Here is an 18,584-nt window from a genome sequence, read left to right as displayed (position 1 = left end):
AGTATGCGTAATGATTTTACATTTACCCAGTAATTATAATCCATGAAGTGTCATTTTACCTCCAATACTGCTGCTTTCTACACAGTAGCTGCTCTCTACACATGTGACTAGTCCGGATAAGTACATTATGGCGCCAACCCTGTCACATACACCTGTATTTGTAAGGGGTGTATGTGAGGGGGTTGGCATAATGATGCCATCACGCATGTGGGCGTATCTGCATGTAGGCGGACCCGCCTGGAGACGGATAGAGGAGCGGTGTCTCAGTTCCTAAGACCATCGGAAATATGTGTTTTACGATGGTCTTACATAGAGGTTGGCAGCCTAAGGCCCATAGACTAGATACGGCCCATGGCCAGTTCTGTTGATTGTACCAAGAAAAAAGCACACCAAGAACTCAGGCCAATGTGAGTTTCAACAGTGGGAGTGGTCCCTACTTGCAAATCAATAGTCAATAGTAACAAAAACTAATCCATTCAAAAGTGTGTATTCTGACAAGGATTACAAATTCAAATAGAGATAACAAACTCAAACACATAAAGATATGTATAACACAATAATTCATTATAGAATTAGAGATAAGAGTTTATGAGTAGAGATAAGTTTATGTTAGTCCATAGTCAGATTCGACATGGAGGTCTTCTGAAGGTCTTAGTTTCAATCATAGAGCAGAAGTCAGAAGTCAGTTATGGATTAGAAACCAGGACAGGGCCCTGTTTCGATGTATTCACCTTCATCAGCTGGAAGTATCAAATATTACATGAAAATACATTTAAATTCTAAATTATCATAAATTATAAAACAGTCATAACTTATAAAACAGTATTATATAACATTTGGTTCCTTACCTAATTTTTAAAGGGTCGTGTAAGTTTAAAGACTTTTGGATATCCTGTTATTTTCTACGTTTCTCAGGGATAACAACTGAAAATAAGCAATATTAATAATTACATGTGTTGAATCAAATTAAAAACTCTAAGGCAACAAATAATCATATAATTCCTCACCTACGTGTGGGTAGATCAACGTGTATCTTGAGCTTTTCTGTGCGTTTTCAATTTGGAAGTGAGCCTATCACCTTTTATATGCACTTAAAGGAGTAGATAAGATCCCCTAGATCTTCTTAAAGGCATAGAGTTCTAAAGTTCAGAGGACAGCTGCAGTTTAATTTGAGGTCTTAAAGAAATGGTGTATAATCCTGATAGCTATTCAGACCCATGGGGTCATGGTCTTAAGTAAATGGATGTACCGGGCTTCCTGTTGTAAGAACAGTCTATTCATATGTCTCCGATTGAATGGATCTACTCTAGGTTTCCAGATAATGAAAAATACAAAATCATCTTCCTGCGAGTGCTCCAACTGGAGAACAGCCTTTACCAAAGGAGTCATGGGCTTTGAAGACACTCAAACTCAGGATGAAAGGGAGAAACGAGTTAAGAGGAAGGCACGTTTGGCAAACCCTCACCGTGATCAACTCCCATATATCCTCATTGTGGATCCAGAATTGGCCTCCACAGTCACCTACAGACACATCATTATGACCGTGCTCATGGAAGACAATTGGCTGCGAGTGATCACTAAAGAAGAAGGGTGTGGACCTGATGTTCATCCTCTGGTAGACCTGGTATCCAGACAATATCTTTCCACTCACTACTAAAACTCTGTTATTTCCCTTGCTCCCTTCATACTTACAAGCTATTAATTAATTGCTTTGTTGCTGCAGTCAGCTTCACATACTCTCCCTGCTGTTAAAGGCACAAGAGCTCTGCCCAGAAAAAGAGCTGGCATTCCTCCTTTAAGACCAGGAGGAGAATGGGTCCCAGACCCCACTTGGAAACCATAACGTACAACAGCTCTTTGCCCAACTTCACACTCACCATGGAAAGAAAATGGACAATGAAGTGATGGTAATAATTAGCACAATGTGGGTGAGGTCTTTAGGTAGCTCACAAACCAACAGCATCACTAAGTTAACATAACATTGTCAGAATGGCTGTAGGTAATATTATATTGCAATTCCAGAAGGATTTGTGACACATTGTGTGTCATTGGAAAAGACATTCCATAAAATGTGATCTCAGATAAAAACATCTTTCTACTTTGAATGCTCAAAAATGATGGATGCTTGTCATTTTGCCTCCTTGGCAGAGTTGCATTAAGTACTTTAACATAAGTTAAAGACCAGTTATAAATGCTCTTACACCTCAGGACAGAGAGGATTAACTTTAGTTATTTTATGCGGTCACAGTGCCTCCTACTGCTTTTGACAGCAAAATGTGAGCAGATTTTGATACAAGGGTCAGTCAAAAAGGAGTTGTTTGAGTTCTCATGATGTTTTAGAAAAATTAAAACAGCTTTTGCAAGCCAAGCCCATAGCTGAAAATTTCCTGGACACAGCCGGAATACGACAGTGTCCGGACGAAAATCACTGAAATTTCCATTATTATTTTTTTTGAATTTTGCCATTCAACAACTTTTGTGTCTGGGTTTTCACTTTTTGAAATCTTAGGCAATTCTAAGATATGCAGTATTTATTTTATTTGTATACTGCCCTATACCCATGGTTCACAACATAACATTACAGTAGGAAAAAACACATATATAATAATAATAATAAATTAAATAAGACATTCCACCGAATGTGCAGCCATCAGGTGTAGTTCCACCCCCGTCTCCGTCCATTTCCTTCGACAAGGGGAGGGAATGGCTGGAAAACCTTCCAAGAAAGTCCAGCATTTCGAAGGACAGACCTAGAGAACATTATGCTTCTCATACTGAGTTTTTTGAAACCGAAGGAGACGCGCTTGAACGTCAGTCTAATATCCAGAGATGCCTTTGAAGAAGATGCTGCACTTTCTCAGTGCCGGATTTATGTATAAGGTAAACAAGCTATAGCTAAGGGCCCCACTCTCTTGGGAGCCCCAAAAAAATTTAAAGGGGGAAAAAGTGGATGTACATTTCCAAAACATAAGACAAAAAACAAATAAAATAAAACCTACATACAGCAACAGTGGCAAATGGCTTTAGATAGCTATTAGGTTCATAAATTACCATATAGCATATCTTCAACACAAAAAACAGCGAAAATTTGTTGTTGACAAAGGACAGCTGGACATATAAAGGGCCCCATTACCTTCAGTAGCTTAGGGCCTCATCAAACCTAAATCCGGCCCTCACCCTCCCTTAACGAGCCTGTAAATGACAGGCATAGGCGCCGACTCCATGGGGCTTGAGGGGGCCCGAGCCCCCTCAAAAATTCGTTTGGGGGGGCTCAGCCCCCCCAATAATCTCGGGCGACGGTGGGCGCGTCCGCGGCTTTTATAGGGCGCCCGGCGCGCACCAGCTCCATAACGGGCACCGGTGCGGCGGGGGGCGCCGGGGGAGGGGGGCGGCCGGCCTGTCTCCTTGGCAACCCCATTGAGCAGCGCCGGCTCCCCCGGGAGGGCCATCCCCCCGCGCCGCCGATCGCCAACACCGCCGACGCTGTGGCTGCCCGAGCCCGAGCCCGACCCCGAGCCCGAGCCCGAGCCCAAGCCCGTCAGTCAGGAAGGAAGGAGAAATGGGGAGGGAGACGAGGGAGGAAAATTGCGCGCAGGGTGAAGAAAGGAGAAGGGCGAACGAGACGAGCTTCCAACCCAAAAAAGGGCTGGAAGACTGGGAGGATGCAGGATCGGGAAAGAAAGCGACGCCTTCCCCGCCCGCGACGTCGCCCGCTTGTCATTGGCAGCGCAGCGGGCGCCCAGAGGGGCTGGGCACCGGCGCAGGGCCGCTCCGCAGCCGCGGAGGACAGCTGCGCGGCTAGCAAGGTGCGCCGCGTAGAGCGCGGCCCTTGTGTGGCCCGGTGGCCAGGCAAACTCGGGCGGGGACCCCCATGCAAATCTAAGACGGGAGAAGAGGGCAGAGCAAAGGAGGTCCCTTCCCCAACCTCCGGCTCTGAGACTTCCCTGAGCCCCAGAAAAGCGAAAGGATTTTCTCTTCTTCTTTTTTTATAAATATTTTATTAAGTTTTCAAATACAAAGTTAGAAACATACACCGAAGAAAAAAGTAAAAGAACAAGAAAAAGAAAAAAAGAAAAAGAAGAAAAGAAAACCAACCATTCAACACATTTTTTATATAACTAACTGGACTTCCTCGCATCTCCCTTACCCTGCATTCTTTATAATAAAGATATCAGCAAATTATTACCTTGTTTCGTACCTTATTTTGTACTTTTCAAATACTATACCTCTAAATTTAACATACTTTTCATCAGTTACTTATATCTTAAATTAAACATAGTATTACCTTAGATTTTGACCTTTTCTTACTTAAAATATAATTTCCTGTTTCCCAAATCTAATTGCTGAAGCTATAGTTTCCGAATCGTGTAAATTTTTAACATTCATACAACTTATATTGTTTTTGTAAATAGTCCTTAAATTTTTTCCAGTCCTCTTCCGTTGTTTCTTCTCCCAAATCTCGGATTCTGCCAGTCATTTCAGCCAGTTCCATGTAGTCCATCAATTGCGTCTGCCACTCTTCCAGTGTGGGCAAATCTTGTGTCTTCCAATATTTTGCGATAAGTATTCTTGCTGCTGTAGTTGCATACATAAAGAAAGTTCTATCCTTCTTTAACACTTTCTGGCCAACAATGCCCAAGAGGAAGGCCTCTGGTTTCTTGGGAAAGGTATACTTAAATACCTTTTTTAACTCATTATAGATCATTTCCCAGAAGGCCTTCACTTTTGGACAAGTCCACCAGAGGTGAAAGAATGTCCCTTCAGCCTCCTTACATTTCCAACATTTATTATCAGACAGGTGATATATTTTTGCAAGCTTGACTGGGGTCATGTACCACCTATAAATCATTTTCATAATATTTTCCTTCAAGGCATTACATGCCGTGAATTTCATTCCGGTGGTCCATAACCTTTCCCAGTCCTCAAACATGATGTTATACCCAATATCCTGAGCCCATTTTATCATGGCTGATTTGACTGTCTCATCCTGAGTGATTTTCTCTTCAACCTGCCCTCCATCCTCTTGCAGAAAACTCTTTGCCTGCCCTGCCTGTATCTCGTTTTTGCTTTTTAATTCCACACACGCACCCTTCGGACTTCGTGGCAATCGGGCGCGCGGGTGCGTTTCCTAAGAGAGTGAGGACCCCCGCCTCCTCCCCACCTGCTCCCTCGCCAGCCAGCCAGCCGCGCGCCCTAGCCGGAGAGCCCCGGCCGTCCTCGTCGCGCAATCGGCTGGATCTCCCTTCAGCAGGCCGTGCTCACAACTCGGCCCAGGGACCCCCCAGCAGCGGATCTCCGGCCCAGCTGAAGAATCCGGCAACAAGCCCCCTCCTCCCCAATCGCTCCGCCGAAATACGCTTCAAAACCCCCCAGATAGGCCGCCGGCCGCCAAGTCTAGTGGCGCCCTGAGCGAGGGTCTCTCCCCAACACCGCCACCTCGAACTGCGTTCTCCCGGCTACCCGAGCGAACCAGCGGCAGGACCCCGGTATGGGCCCCCCCAATATTTTTTATAAGTCGGCGCCCCTGATGACAGGTTCGGTGGTCGCTCCGTTTGAAACCCCGGCTTGCTCCTCCGGAGCTAAATCGGACGGCGGAGCAGTACCGCTTGCAGCCGAGCGGGGGCAGCAGCGAGCCAGATAGTGGAGCGGGGTTTCCCCTCTAGCCGCACCGAGCGCTGCGTCCTCCGTGGCGGCGAGAAGCACTTCCGTTTCCGGGCCGCTCCTTCGCTCCGCGGAATTGTGACGGGGCTTTTGCAGGCGCTGAGCGAGCGAGCAAAGGAGCCGGCTATGGTGCTGCTGGAGAGCGAGCAGGTGCGGTGGCCTCGCGGTTTCCTGGGTCCCTTGGCCCTGGGTCCCTTGAGTTGAGGGTCGCGGGCCGGGTAGGCAGAGCCGGGGCGGGTCCACCCACCCGTTTTCTGTGCTTGGCCGCCTCAGGGGGGACGGGGGCGGCATGGCAGTTCCTGAACGTGGCGGTGCCTCTCGTGAGGATTCCGGTGCAGAGATCCTGGCTCGCTTAATGAACCCCCGAGTTGCGTTACCCTCGCTTAGTTCAACCAAGATCCATTCATTTCTCAGGCGTATCGCCCCTGGTTTCTTAAACGAAGACCAGCCAGGATTCCCACCTTTTGTGGGCTGGGGGGGGGGAGGGAGGGATTTATCAGCCCTGATAAATTGCTGCTTTGTGAAGGTGGGGATAGAGACCCAAAAATTCAGGCACTGCAATCGGATGGCGTCACTGGAAACTGCAATAAGGAAATAAAGAAAACAAGGGTTGTTTCCCAGCTCTTGATTGTGTTAAGAATTCCATAAACGTCATTCATCCGCGATTGTTCTTAATCAGAAAACGGGTTTCTCGTTTGCAGTTTCTGACGGAGCTTACAAGATTGTTTCAAAAATGTAGGAGCACAGGCAGCGTCTATATCACGCTAAAGAAATGTAAGTATTATGTTAACTATTTCAGCAGTTGTGAATGGTGGATATGCCAGTACTTTGTTTTTCAATATCGCCCCCCCCCCCAAAAAAAGCGTCATGATGTGAGCCAGTTTGTACTGCAGTTGTTAGCATAAATGAAGTAATGCTGAAATGAGCATGTATGAGAACTGAAAAATGTGTGGTTAGTCAGAGAAAACCCTTATCTGTAGCTCTCAGCTTCTTTAATACATGCTTTATTTTTGCTAGATTGAGGAAATTCTAAATGCGGGACTGGGAGGTGCAGAGCAGTGAGTACACTGTCACATCCTAGGTCCTGCCAACTCAGAAGGGAGGGAGCAGGTGGCACAGCTGATCAGGTCCCTAACATACATTCAAAGTCTCCAGTGCCCTATCCAAAACAACCTGTTCTGAGCTTTTGTAGAATGCCCTCAGCAGGAAAAGTGCCTGCAGAAGTGCCCTGTAGTTTGGGCATCCACTACAGTAGAGCTCCCACCCTAAGTGCAGGTCTCTGCCAGCTAAGTCTACAAAGAAGCAACCACACTTTTACTCTATAGCCTGCTTCATCCCAGAGTTAGGAGCAGAGAACAGTAGCTGGGGGTATAAAATTGATGAGATCCTCTTTTAGCACAATACAGTGGTACCTCGGGTTAAGAACTTAATTCATTCTGGAGGTCCGTTCTTAACCTGAAACTGTTCTTCACCTGAAGCACCACTTTAGCTAATGGGGCCTCCCGCTGCCGCCACGCCGCCGGAGCATGATTTCTGTTCTCATCCTGAAGTAAAGTTCTTAACCTGAGGTATTATTTCTGGGTTAGTGGAGTCTGTAACCTGAAGCGTATGTAACCCAAGGTACCACTGTAAATACAAAACCTCAACTCGCAGCTGTTTGTACATTGGAGCCCCAAAGCAAAGCCAAATAAAATCTTTAAAGACTTTTAGGGAAAAAACCATTCTGGTCTGAGCAAACATATTGGGGGGGAGGTACCCAAGAAAGAACTAAGGGGTTGCTGTGGAGTCGTTGGAAGAATTAATGTGGCAGTAGCGATCTTTTTGAGCAGTCCGTTGCTGCCACTTCTGAGCTGATTCCTACCCTCCACTCCATGCCTGAATCATTAAAAACTAGGCTAGGTTGGCCATACCTTCCCTTATTCATCAGTTTCCTTTTAAGCCAGATATTTGAGGGACTCTTAGTGGGATTGGGGGATGAGATGACTGTTTGTTTGCATCTAACCGTAGCCATTGTACACTTTAAAAAACCACAAACACGTTTGTGTCCAATTTAAACATAGCAACGCTATTGTTTCTCAGCTTCCACATTCAGAATTCTCCTAATCTTCAACACAAACTTCAAAGCTGTAAAAGTACAAACCAGCATTTCAGCGTTCTTTTGCCACCGTTGGATGTTGTATATGTATATATGTTTAATGCTTCTGTTTAATATAGATGATGGTCGGACAAGACCCATCCCACGAAAGGGCCATATTGAGGGCTTTGAACCTGTAGACAACAAATGTCTTCTTAGAGCAACAGATGGGAAGAAAAAGATAAGCACAGTGGTAGGTACTAGATAGGCTTCACTCAGTTGGGTCCAAACATGACTGAAGATAAATGGAAATTTCTTTTTAGTGTGGGCAAGAAATTACTTGCTAATTGTCGCAAATTAGATTTTGTTTAATCAATCTTATTTTAAGTGTTTACATGTAGATTCAGTATGTTCATCCTAGAGACTATATGGTTCCACTGTCATAAGGATTAAAGTGCAATTCCTAAAGATCTTAATTCCATTGGCAAGGCGAGTCACAAAATTAGCAATTGGTAGAGTCCTTTGTTGCTAGGTTACCTGGAAACAAAAGAACAGCAGCAAAACACAATAAATAGGAATGCCATTTGCTTGCAACATTGATTAGTGCAATTCTTTCCAAGGCACTGCATACATAATAAGCAAAAGAGAATTTAGCCAATGGCAGTTTAAAATTTGAGACTTGCTTTAAAAATTCATTTGGGAAGTCTTTTTTTCAGTTCCATAACCTTTCAAGTTGCTATCTGAAGCTCTTTGAGAAGCAATTGTCCCCGTTTCCCCAAAGCTCAATTCATGGCATTAAACCACAAAGATGCTCTAACCCTTATTAGACTATAATTTGATTTATTCAGCTGAAAGCAGTGGTCACTGGGACTAGTTCTTGAAGAGGTTGTTGACATTTTATCTTGTAATTTTAAAAATAACATATGACTATTTTTTTTATAGGTGAGTTCAAAGGAAGTCAACAAATTCCAGATGGTAAGTGTATACCGGATTCATTTCCATTTCAGAACATTTTATGGATTAACTTCAAATTACAAAATCAATAAATGAAGTGCGGCATTCTGAGAAAGATGGGCACTTCTAACTACAATATTTTAATTCTGCAAATGAATTGCTACTGTTTGTAATCCTATGGAATTTGAATGCATTCTCTGAAATGTTTTGATTGTTTTGGTTGCAGGCTTATTCAAATTTGCTCAGAGCTAACATGGACGGTTTAAAGAAAAAAGACAAGAAAAGCAAAAATAAGAAAAGCAAAGCAACACAGTGACAATACAGAATGTTTCTACCCCTACAGTGGATCTGAATTCTAGCATGTAAACAGTTTTTTCTTTATGTTGTTACTTAACTTTTGACCTTACTTCTGGTGGATAGCCAGAATCTAGACATCTTAAATTGAAAACACTCTTTGGATTGTGATATGTGGGATAGAACCACAATACATATATTGTAGATGCTGTTGGGTTTTGTATCTGCTCTGAGTTGTTGGGCTGAGTGGTTGGTTGTTGGGGAGAACCCATCTTTTGGGTTAAATAGTACAAAAATAAAGGATTAATATTTGAAATCATTTTATACTGAAACTTTCTGTCTGTCTTTAAGACTGATCAAATGAGGCCTAGTGTACAACAAAGGTTGCAATAGAAATGAAACTAGATAAAAATTTGCTTTGGTGTTTCTCTTATTAACAGCTTCAAGGTTTTTTATGATTGGAGTTAAGTTGGAGGTCAACACCTTTGTGAGCCACAAGAATTTGACAAGAAATTGTGCTGCAATCTGCGTTGAAAACTTGACTTTAAATAGTTTATGACTCCTGTTCTAAATCACTTTTAGTATGCTTGTGTTTAACATCCTTTTTCAGTATTTGTACTGCAGTGACATACTTTTGCATTGACAGAACTCCTTGTGCAGCATGGTGCAAGGCAATTAAGTTAAATTTATTTTGTTGCTTAATTGTGGTGTGGCAAGTAAGATTTAGATTGTGCATTGCTGGAACGATCTTCAGGTAATAATGGTAGAATATTAACTCTAGCCAGTGCTGCTAGCTTCTTGAAGAACAATGAATCCAAATTTAAGATGCATCAATGACTTAAAGGTAAAGGGACCCCTGACCATTAAATCCAGTTGTGACCGACTCTGGGGTTGCGGCGCTCATCTCGCTTTCTTGGCCGAGGGAGCCGGCGTACAGCTTCCGGGTCATGTGGCCAGCATGACTAAGCCGCTTCTGGCGAACCAGAGCAGCGCACGGAAACACCGTTTACCTTCCCGCTGGAGCGGTTAAGGAACAGTAAAACTTTCTTCCTTCAATTAGATGAAACTATTAGCAGGAGTCATTCTTAAGAACATGTACCTATTTCAAGAGAGGCTGTACTGAACTATCCTTGTATAAAGTACATTCCATTACAGTCAGTATTATGGGTTTCTAATTGTGCTTACACATAGGTTGGACGTGTACAGGAAACCTACATTGTATTTGAGACTGCTGGATTTAAAATGGATGAACTTGGGTCACAGTTGTTAGTATGACTCTTCTCTCAGCAAGCTAGAACTAGATTGCTTAGCAGTCCTTATGGTGTCAATTGGGCAGCTAACTGGCAGTCCTCCAGATGTTGGATTCCAAACCTCATGGCCAACCTCATAGGGATACTCTAAATGTTACCTTGTCAGCCCTGATCTATCCCCAATGAATACTCCCATTTACAGTAGCGGATTTTTGCCAACAGAATGAGACAGACAGTGCTTAGAGGGCAGGTTCCTTACTGTGCTGTATAGGAATTTTTTGGCAAAACTGGAACTTGTGGCCTCTGCTGCTTGCTCTCTGCAGTAATTGAGGGCCACTCTCTTCACCCTTCAAGTTCAGGGCCAGCAGCAGTGGCAAGTAGAAAGCAATTTAGATCCTAATAAGGGGGAGGGTTTTCTGCCACTATAGATTGCAGCCATGTGCTCGTGATGAATGAGAAGACTCCTTCAGGCAAGGAAGGGGGGTTGTTGAGATTCTAGGGCTTGGTGCTATGGATACTAAAACTCTTGTTTAAGTCACTAGTTGAATCTTCCACCCACTGCTTTGCTTGAAACAATGACAGCAGTACAGCAAGATAATCAAACAGGACTTTATAAAAAAAAGGCTACTGTACAATACATTCTAGAAAGATTTACAGCTTTAAAGGAGGTAAAGGAAGTATGGCACAGGAGCTAAATCCTTAATACTTCAAAAGTTGTCCCGACACAGTCCCTGTAAGAAGTGTGCGCAAAACATTTCTTCACATTAGCGTGATTGGAAGCATGTATTGGTTCCAAGTAGTATTCCAGTTCATTCTCTTTGAACATTCAGTACTAAAATATAATTTTGTAATAGTCATCTCTGTAGGTGTAGAGGATAAGCACAGGCACTCTGCAAGAAAGAAAAAGGCAGAACATTTAAAGTATTACTCCCAGTCATTTAGAATATTCAATAGCTTGGATAATCCGCTCTTACAAGAGAAAGTAGACACCTTAATTTCAGTGGCTGACAAACACTCTATTCCTTCAAATACTGACCACAGGGTATTGAATTGTGTTCATATACAGCAGCCACTCTTATGGATGAAGGTTCTACACTGCACTTTTATTTCCTTCCTGTCAAATCATCATACTGGCATTGGGTATAAGGGAAGAGGAAGTCCTGATGCTAATGTGATGACTTTGTTGGGATACAGCCCAATGGTTTAACAAGCCAAGCAACTGTTGTTTGTTGTAAACCAGGATTCCTGGTTCACACAAAACAGTAAGCTGAGATTTTTTGAAGCCACAAGTAAACTGCAGAAGTCCTCTTTCTGGTCCTGTGGCAGGGAGGAATAGGAGTGGACCCTGTGAACTGAATGAGCCTCTATCTGACTATCCCTATCGGTGTGGCATATTGCCTGACCCTTAATGAAATTTGCAAAATGACTTGTAGGTTTCCATATGAGAATTCCACGCCATCTAATCATGCTTACAAGTATGCTTACCTTTTTTTCATTTTAATATTGTGGATTTCATCGCAAATTAGTTCAATGTATCTTTGTTTCGGCAATCGTGACATCAGCTGTTTGACAGTTGAATAGAAGGTTTGTTCATCTGCATCACACTGAGAAGAGGAAATAGTAATTAACTGGCAAATATTTTATTGTGGAGTAGGAATGGTGTGTAATACACTGAGCACCTAATATGTTGGTATGATAGTGTGCGCTGTGTTGAGAATGTCAGCTTGATTGTTGATATTAGCTCTTCCTGCAGTGTAGTGTATATAAAAGTCCAGGTCTGTTTTGACAGGAAACTTGGAAAGGGGGAGATTGGGTTGTGGGGACAGTTACCGTATTTTTCGCCCCATAAGACGTACTTTTTCCTCTCCAAAAATGAAGAGGAAATCGGGGGTGCGTCTTATGGGGCGAATGCCTGCAAGCCTCGCGCCCTCGGCAGGAGGTCCCACCGGGTGCGCGAGGCTTGGGGCGGCAGCCTGTCGCCCGAAGCACGGGGAGCCCTCGGGAGGGCTCCCCCTGCTTCGGGCGAGTGTCTGCAAGCCTCGCGCACCCGGCAGGAGGTCCCACCGGGTGCGCGAGGCTTGGGGCGGCAGCGGACTTCTAGCTTCTAGGTGCGCGCAAGCAGTCCGCTGCCGCCCCAAGCCTGGCGCACCCGGCAGGAGGTCCCACCGGGTGCGCGAGGCTTGGGGCGGCAGCGGACTGCTTGCGCGCACCTAGAAGCTAGCAGTCCGCTGCCGCCCCAAGCCTGGCGCACCCGGCAGGGGGTGCGCGAGGCTTGGGGCGGCAGCGGACTGCTTGCGCGCACCTAGAAGCTAGCAGTCCGCTGCCGCCCCAAGCCTCGCGCACCCGGTGGGACCTCCTGCCGGGTGCGCCAGGCTTGGGGCGGCAGCGGACTGCTAGCTTCTAGGTGCGCGCAAGCAGTCCGCTGCCGCCCCAAGCCTGGCGCACCCGCAGGAGGTCCCACCGGGTGCGCCAGGCTTGGGGCGGCAGCGGACTGCTAGCTTCTAGGTGCGCGCAAGCAGTCCGCTGCCGCCCCAAGCCTGGCGCACCCGCAGGAGGTCCCACCGGGTGCGCCAGGCTTGGGGCGGCAGCGGACTGCTAGCTTCTAGGTGCGCGCAAGCAGTCCGATGCCGCCCCAAGCCTGGCGCACCCGGTGGGACCTCCTGCGGGTGCGCCAGGCTTGGGGCGGCAGCGGACTGCTTGCGCGCACCTAGAAGCTAGCAGTCCGCTGCCGCCCCAAGCCTGGCGCACCCGCAGGAGGTCCCACCGGGTGCGCCAGGCTTGGGGCGGCAGCGGACTGCTTGCGCGCACCTAGAAGCTAGCAGTCCGCTGCCGCCCCAAGCCTGGCGCACCCGGTGGGACCTCCTGCCGGGTGCGCCAGGCTTGGGGCAGCAGCGGACTGCTAGCTTCTAGGTGCGCGCAAGCAGTCCGATGCCGCCCCAAGCCTGGCGCACCCGGTGGGACCTCCTGCCAGGTGCGCCAGGCTTGGGGCGGCAGCGGACTGCTTGCGCGCACCTAGAAGCTAGCAGTCCGCTGCTGCCCGAAGCCTGGCGCACCCGGCAGGAGGTCCCACCGGGTGCGCCAGGCTTGGGGCGGCAGCGGACTGCTAGCTTCTAGGTGCGCGCAAGCAGTCCGCTGCCGCCCCAAGCCTCGCGCACCCGGTGGGACCTCCTGCCGGGTGCGCCAGGCTTGGGGCGGCAGCGGACTGCTTGCGCGCACCTAGAAGCTTGGGGCGCACTGAGCTCAGCACGCCCCAAGCTCCTGGTATAGCGCAGCGATCCGCTAGCCCTGGGAGAGCCCCGCGGCTCTCCCAGGGCTAGCGGACTGCTTGCCGGCACGCAGAAGCTTGGGGCGCGCTGACCTCAGCTTGCCCCAAGCTTCTGGATTAGCGCAGGAGTCCGCTAGCCCTGGGAGAGGCGCCCGGCTCTCCCACGCTAGCGGAGACCTTGCCTGCACGCAGAAGCTTGGGGCGCGCTGAGCTCCACACGCCCCAAGCTCCTGGTGTAGCGCAGCGCACCTGGGGGGGAAATAAATTTTTTTCCCTTTATTTCCCCCCCAAAAATCTAGGTGCGTCTTATGGGCCGGTGCGTCTTATGGGGCGAAAAATACGGTATACATAACCTTTCTGTAGATGTTTGGCTCTAAGTGGGCATAAATTCTACAGAGGGAAATATTGCTTTCCTTGCTGTACCTGACAAGTGGGAATTTCAAGCCTATTTAAGTTAGCATGGGCTTTCATTAAGAACTAGACAGTCATAGGTTTTTTTTACCTCTAATGATAAAAAGTGCATTATAGATTCCTTCGGCAGATCCACCTGCAGGAAAAACAAAAATTAAATCAATGTAAGTTTGGAATATGTATGAAAAGCAAGTTGCATTTGAGTTAATCCACTTTGAACTTCTCAAATCTTTCATCTAAATTTGAAATTCTAAAGACTGCATTGCCTTGGAAATAAAATTAAATTGGAAAGGGGAAATGGGAATAATAACTTGAACACATTGTTCCTCTGTTTTCCCCTAAATTTATTTATTGCATTTATATCTCATCTTTTTCTCCCAAGGAGCTCAAGGTGTGGCATACATTTAATTTCCACAACAAAGTTACTTACTGCTAAAATTTCAACTTCACTTTTCTGTTGCAGAGTAGCAATGCAGGTCTGGAGTTTGGTTTGTACCTGGAAATCACATGTGGTTTTAAAGATGCACATACAGACAAAGCGGATGATGCTTTTTCATATCAAAACAAAAACAAGCAATCCTGTTGAACTGTATACAGTCGTACCTCTACTTACGTATCCCTCTGGATACAGAATCTTCGGGTTACAGCCATGGCAAACCCGGAATTGTATACTTCCTTGTTTCACCATGCGCAGAAGCGCTGAAATGCGCCGTGTGTGTGCAGAAGCACATCTCTATTTACGTAATTTTTGGGGTGTGAACAGACCCCTGGAACGAATTAAGTTTGTATCCAGAGGCTCCACTGTACTCTCAAGCCAAGACTCTCTCACTGAACTGTGCTACATGTTACAGTGTTTTCACAGAAGCATCAAAATGAAAATCCACATGTATATCAAACATCCAACAGCCAGGTGTGCAGGGGGTTTAACTGCATATCCACTTGCACATCCACCCACACAATGCATTCTACAAATTAGATTGTTTAAAGAGTTCAAAGGGCAGGGTATAAATCCTTAAAATAAAAACAGCTCCCCCTTTTGTGTGCAAATATTATTGACTCTGTCCTGAAAAAGCCTTCCAAACAACTCCATTCACTAGGATGTGAATTGCACGTCTCTCATAATCATGGATATTTTGATGCACACATGCCTCTATATTTATTATTCAAAACAATTTAAAAGCAAAGAAGATTCAACGGACTTAATTTGTCAGTATTGCCTCTTGATCACGTTCGCTAGTTGGAAATAATGTGAAGCACCTTGCTGGCAACCTATTTTGCAACAGAATGACCCTGAACAGAAGCCACAAACCATGATGGAGTTCAGTATGCTTAAGCCTGCTGAAATGATGGGGCTTAAGGGCTATGTATTAAGAGTTGTACTTCGGAAGTTGAACGCCTTGCAAGTCGAACATTTTGGCTCCTGAACACCGCAAACCCAGAAGTGAGTGTTCTGGTTTTCCAACGTTCTTTGGAACCCAAATGTCAGACACAGGTTCCGTGGCTTCCGATTGGCTGCTGGAGCTGTCTGCAGTCAATCGGAAAGCCATGCCTTGGTTTCCAAACTCCAACGGACTTCCGGAACGGATTCCGTTTGACTTCTGAGGTACGACTGTAGTTTGAAGCTAAGCATTTGAAGACAACTAGCAGCCTGGCAGGCAAGGTTTCGTATGGCAAGTTTCAGCCATGTGCATTTGCGTTCCATGCAGATGGTCTTGGCTTTAATCCCTGGCATCTCCAGGCAGGGCTGGGAAATGTTCATGTCTGAAACTGGAGAGCTGCTGCTAGTAAATGTAGACGAGAGATGGGGAACCTCTGCCCCTTCAGATGTTGCTGTACTCCAGCTCCTGTCAGCCCCATAGAGCACGGTCGATTGTCAAGAATTATGAGAACTGGAGTCTCATATCCTGGTGTAAGAAGTACTGAGCCTGATTGACTTGTGACGGTCTGATTTGGTGCAAGACAACTTCCGATCTTCTTTTCTGTGTCCCTGACACAAACAGGCCATTTGTGGTGAGACCTCACTGCTACGGAAACATTGCGATGTAGCTACTAAAAGGAGAGCTGCATTCATGATACCTGGACTTCATAGCGCCGCCTGGCACTTGCAGACAACTTCTCTGATGGTACGATGCAGACATTTGGTACCACTACAGTTCCATGTGGCTCAGACAAACCTAAGATGATTCAAAATATTTAGTTAGAAACACCTCTCTTACACATGCATACTTAAAAGAGACAAAAAGCTATATAACAAGTCTTCATGTACTATGTCCTTGAAAGCTAGCCTGCACTGAACTATTGTAGTTTCTTGCAAAGCTGAATACACACAAACAACTAGGTTTCACTATTAGATGAGACTTCGTATCTGCCCTTCAGCAAGAGGTCCCAGGGTGGTTACAAAAATTTATATATACACAATATTAAAATCAGTGAAAACAAATTGCAGTTGAAAGAGCAGGGTAGGTCCTAAAATGTATATAATTTAGGTGCCAAACAACTGCATTTTCCACGGAAGAACTTGCTAAACTAAAAAACTAGTTATGTTCAATATACAATTAATGTGCAGCATCTGCTGTAATGTACATGATCTGTGCAATGAACACTACTAAATTAATATATAGTCTAACCGTTAGTATATACTTATGTATAAAGTACATACCTGAAGTACAAGAAAATGATCCTTTTAGATTTGGTGCTGGCAGATTATCAGAAATTTCCCTAAAAACAGAGCAAACAGGTTGCTTAAAACATTTGCTATTAAGAACTGCTTTTTTCAACATTTTGAACAATGGAACAATCCTTCCTCAGATTTGCTGGCTGGAAAGGGTTAGGAGCAACTAGCTTCACTGGTGGAGGGGGGTGTCTCCTACTACACCTCTGAATAGGTCTGCAGGCGAAGATCTGCTACTGGAAGTTCTTTTGGTGGTGGCAAGGCCCCCAATGGGGCATTCAAGGGCGTGGCAGGCAGTCTTTGATCCACTGGATCTCTAGCTTCATGAGAGATGTCTGATGACTGCCTAGCTTCACAACACCTGGGATAGAGGGAGGAACCAATGGCGCAGGGTTGAACAACTAAGGAACTGGAGGGGGACCAAAGTATGGCCCTGGCCAATGTGAGCCAGAATTGCCCTGGTAGTGGCAGTTCAGATGCCCCTTCCACACGATCGCCAATTTAGGTAATAAATCAAAAGGTGATGTGGTAAATTGTTATGTTGTTCAGCACATGACGACTTCTGTATTTTACTCCAAACAATATGCACTTATTTATCATGAGCTGTTTGCAAAATCAACTAGGAAAGCTGCTGTTCAATGAGCTGCACCAGAGCCTAACAAGACTGCTGGAGGGGTTATGCCTGTGACTGTCTAAAACATACACAAACATATATAATCAAAATGTGGTATTTGTTGCCTTGTGTTTTGAAATGATTTTGCATTTGATTGTTACTGTAACGGTGTACTGATTTGCGTTTTTGTTCAGTTGTGAGCCACCTTGGAACACATTTATATGGAAAAGTGGCATACAAATTTTACCACTCCTACTCCTAATGCAATTAGCGTCTTATTTCCCCAAGTTACTATGCATTATAGCTACCTGTTGCTTCTTTCGTCACAGAATTTGGTCCTCAGTTTCTGAGCCAGATGATCTACCAGATCAGATTCCAAAATCCTTTTCTCTGTCTGCCTTTCCTTCTCAAACGATTTCACCTACAAAAATGCAAAACAGGTGTCTGATTCCCCTTTGAATTGCTCCCATCCAGACACTGATCAGACTTAGACCTCCTTTAAGCATCATCAGCAAGGAGGGGAAAGATGCAACCCAGGCACTTTTTACCTTTACATGATTTCCTTCTTTATCAGAGACGAGGGCCACGTAGGTGATCCCGGAACACCTGCAATATTCCTGCAGTTCCTCCTGGGACTGAAACGATCACAAATTACACAAAAAAATAAAGATTAGATTTCACAGCACCGAATGTTTTCTGGATAGACACGCAGAAAGGCAGTGTGGCTGAGAATGATGCACTTGAACTGAGGAGAGGCGGGTTCAAATCCCTCCCTTACCACGAAGCTTGCATGGGCCAGTCACTGTCATTCAGCTTGATCTGCTTCACAGCGTTGCAGTGGGGATAAGGGCGGGGAGGGGAGGAGGTATAATTTTGCACCCCTCTAAGTTCTCATGAAAGAATGGAAATATTTTTTTAAATGTAATAAATATAATCCAAACCAGGCAAAAGTATCAAGTTTTCTCTGCTTGGGCAAACTTGAGGAGTGCTCATACAAGATATGTTGTTGAGCTTTATAAGGTTTCAACAATTTTAAAGTGAGACCCAAGGGGTGGGATTCAACTACAGTGGTACCTCAGGTTCAGTACTTAATTCGTTCTGGAGGTCTGTCCTTAACCTGAAACTGTTCTTAACCTGAAGCACCACTTTAGCTAATGGGGCCTCCTGCTTCTGCTGCTGCCGTGCCGCTGGAGCACGATTTCTGTTCTCATCCTGAAGCAAAGTTCTTAACCCGAGGTAATATTTCTGGGTTAGCGGAGTCTGTAACCTGAAGTGTATGTAACCTGAGGTACCACTGTAAATCCTTGTACAGGTGGAACAAGCTACACAACAGGAGTCGCTCCGTCAATCATCCCCAAATATGTTCCAGGGGGACAGAACAAATCAAGGGT

General features: G+C 45.5%; 2 protein-coding genes and 1 long non-coding RNA gene across 4 annotated transcripts in view; 1 reads left to right on the top strand and 2 right to left on the bottom strand.

Moving 5' to 3' along the window:
* Positions 1 to 208: 208 nt before the first annotated feature.
* Positions 209 to 3,206, bottom strand: LOC310710470. Of its 2 annotated transcripts, none has more exons than XR_014528082.1 (3): positions 3,134 to 3,206; positions 849 to 924; positions 209 to 740 (listed from the first exon to the last, which is right to left on the bottom strand). It is a non-coding gene; the product is annotated as an uncharacterized lncRNA (long non-coding RNA). The 2 variants fall into 2 exon arrangements; XR_014528083.1 differs by lacking the exon at positions 3,134 to 3,206 and adding an exon at positions 1,008 to 2,501.
* Positions 3,207 to 5,654: 2,448 nt separating this feature from the next.
* On the top strand, positions 5,655 to 9,302 carry SRP14 (signal recognition particle 14). The gene is made up of 5 exons (XM_083510984.1): positions 5,655 to 5,811; positions 6,363 to 6,435; positions 7,876 to 7,988; positions 8,678 to 8,710; positions 8,916 to 9,302. The coding sequence occupies exons 1-5, from the start codon at positions 5,788 to 5,790 to the stop codon at positions 9,003 to 9,005; spliced, it is 333 nt and encodes a 110-aa protein (XP_083367110.1). The 5' UTR covers positions 5,655 to 5,787; the 3' UTR covers positions 9,006 to 9,302.
* Positions 9,303 to 10,828: 1,526 nt separating this feature from the next.
* EIF2AK4 (eukaryotic translation initiation factor 2 alpha kinase 4) overlaps positions 10,829 to 18,584 on the bottom strand; it is a 45,710-nt gene continuing 37,954 nt past the window's right edge. Inside the window, exons 32-39 of the mRNA XM_083505956.1 lie at positions 17,742 to 17,828; positions 17,502 to 17,614; positions 16,569 to 16,627; positions 15,986 to 16,083; positions 14,340 to 14,405; positions 14,001 to 14,045; positions 11,719 to 11,837; positions 10,829 to 11,123 (exon numbers count right to left, since the gene is read on the bottom strand). Of these exons, the coding sequence (XP_083362082.1) occupies positions 11,066 to 11,123; positions 11,719 to 11,837; positions 14,001 to 14,045; positions 14,340 to 14,405; positions 15,986 to 16,083; positions 16,569 to 16,627; positions 17,502 to 17,614; positions 17,742 to 17,828 (645 nt within the window). The 3' untranslated portion in view covers positions 10,829 to 11,065. The remainder of the gene's footprint in view (positions 11,124 to 11,718; positions 11,838 to 14,000; positions 14,046 to 14,339; positions 14,406 to 15,985; positions 16,084 to 16,568; positions 16,628 to 17,501; positions 17,615 to 17,741; positions 17,829 to 18,584) is intronic.

Source organism: Podarcis liolepis, assembly GCF_965112155.1.
Source record: "Podarcis liolepis genome assembly, chromosome: 1".
Classification (NCBI taxonomy): domain Eukaryota; kingdom Metazoa; phylum Chordata; class Lepidosauria; order Squamata; family Lacertidae; genus Podarcis; species Podarcis liolepis.
This window is presented reverse-complemented; position numbering and strand designations above follow the sequence as displayed.

Bases quoted from the DNA above. Each gene is read 5' to 3' on its own strand.
- SRP14 (XM_083510984.1), top strand. From the start codon at position 5,788: ATGGTGCTGCTGGAGAGCGAGCAG. The intron at 7,989-8,677 runs GTAGGTACTAGA...TTTTTTTTATAG, and splicing joins AGAAAAAGATAAGCACAGTG to GTGAGTTCAAAGGAAGTCAA. The intron at 8,711-8,915 runs GTAAGTGTATAC...TTTTGGTTGCAG, and splicing joins AAGTCAACAAATTCCAGATG to GCTTATTCAAATTTGCTCAG.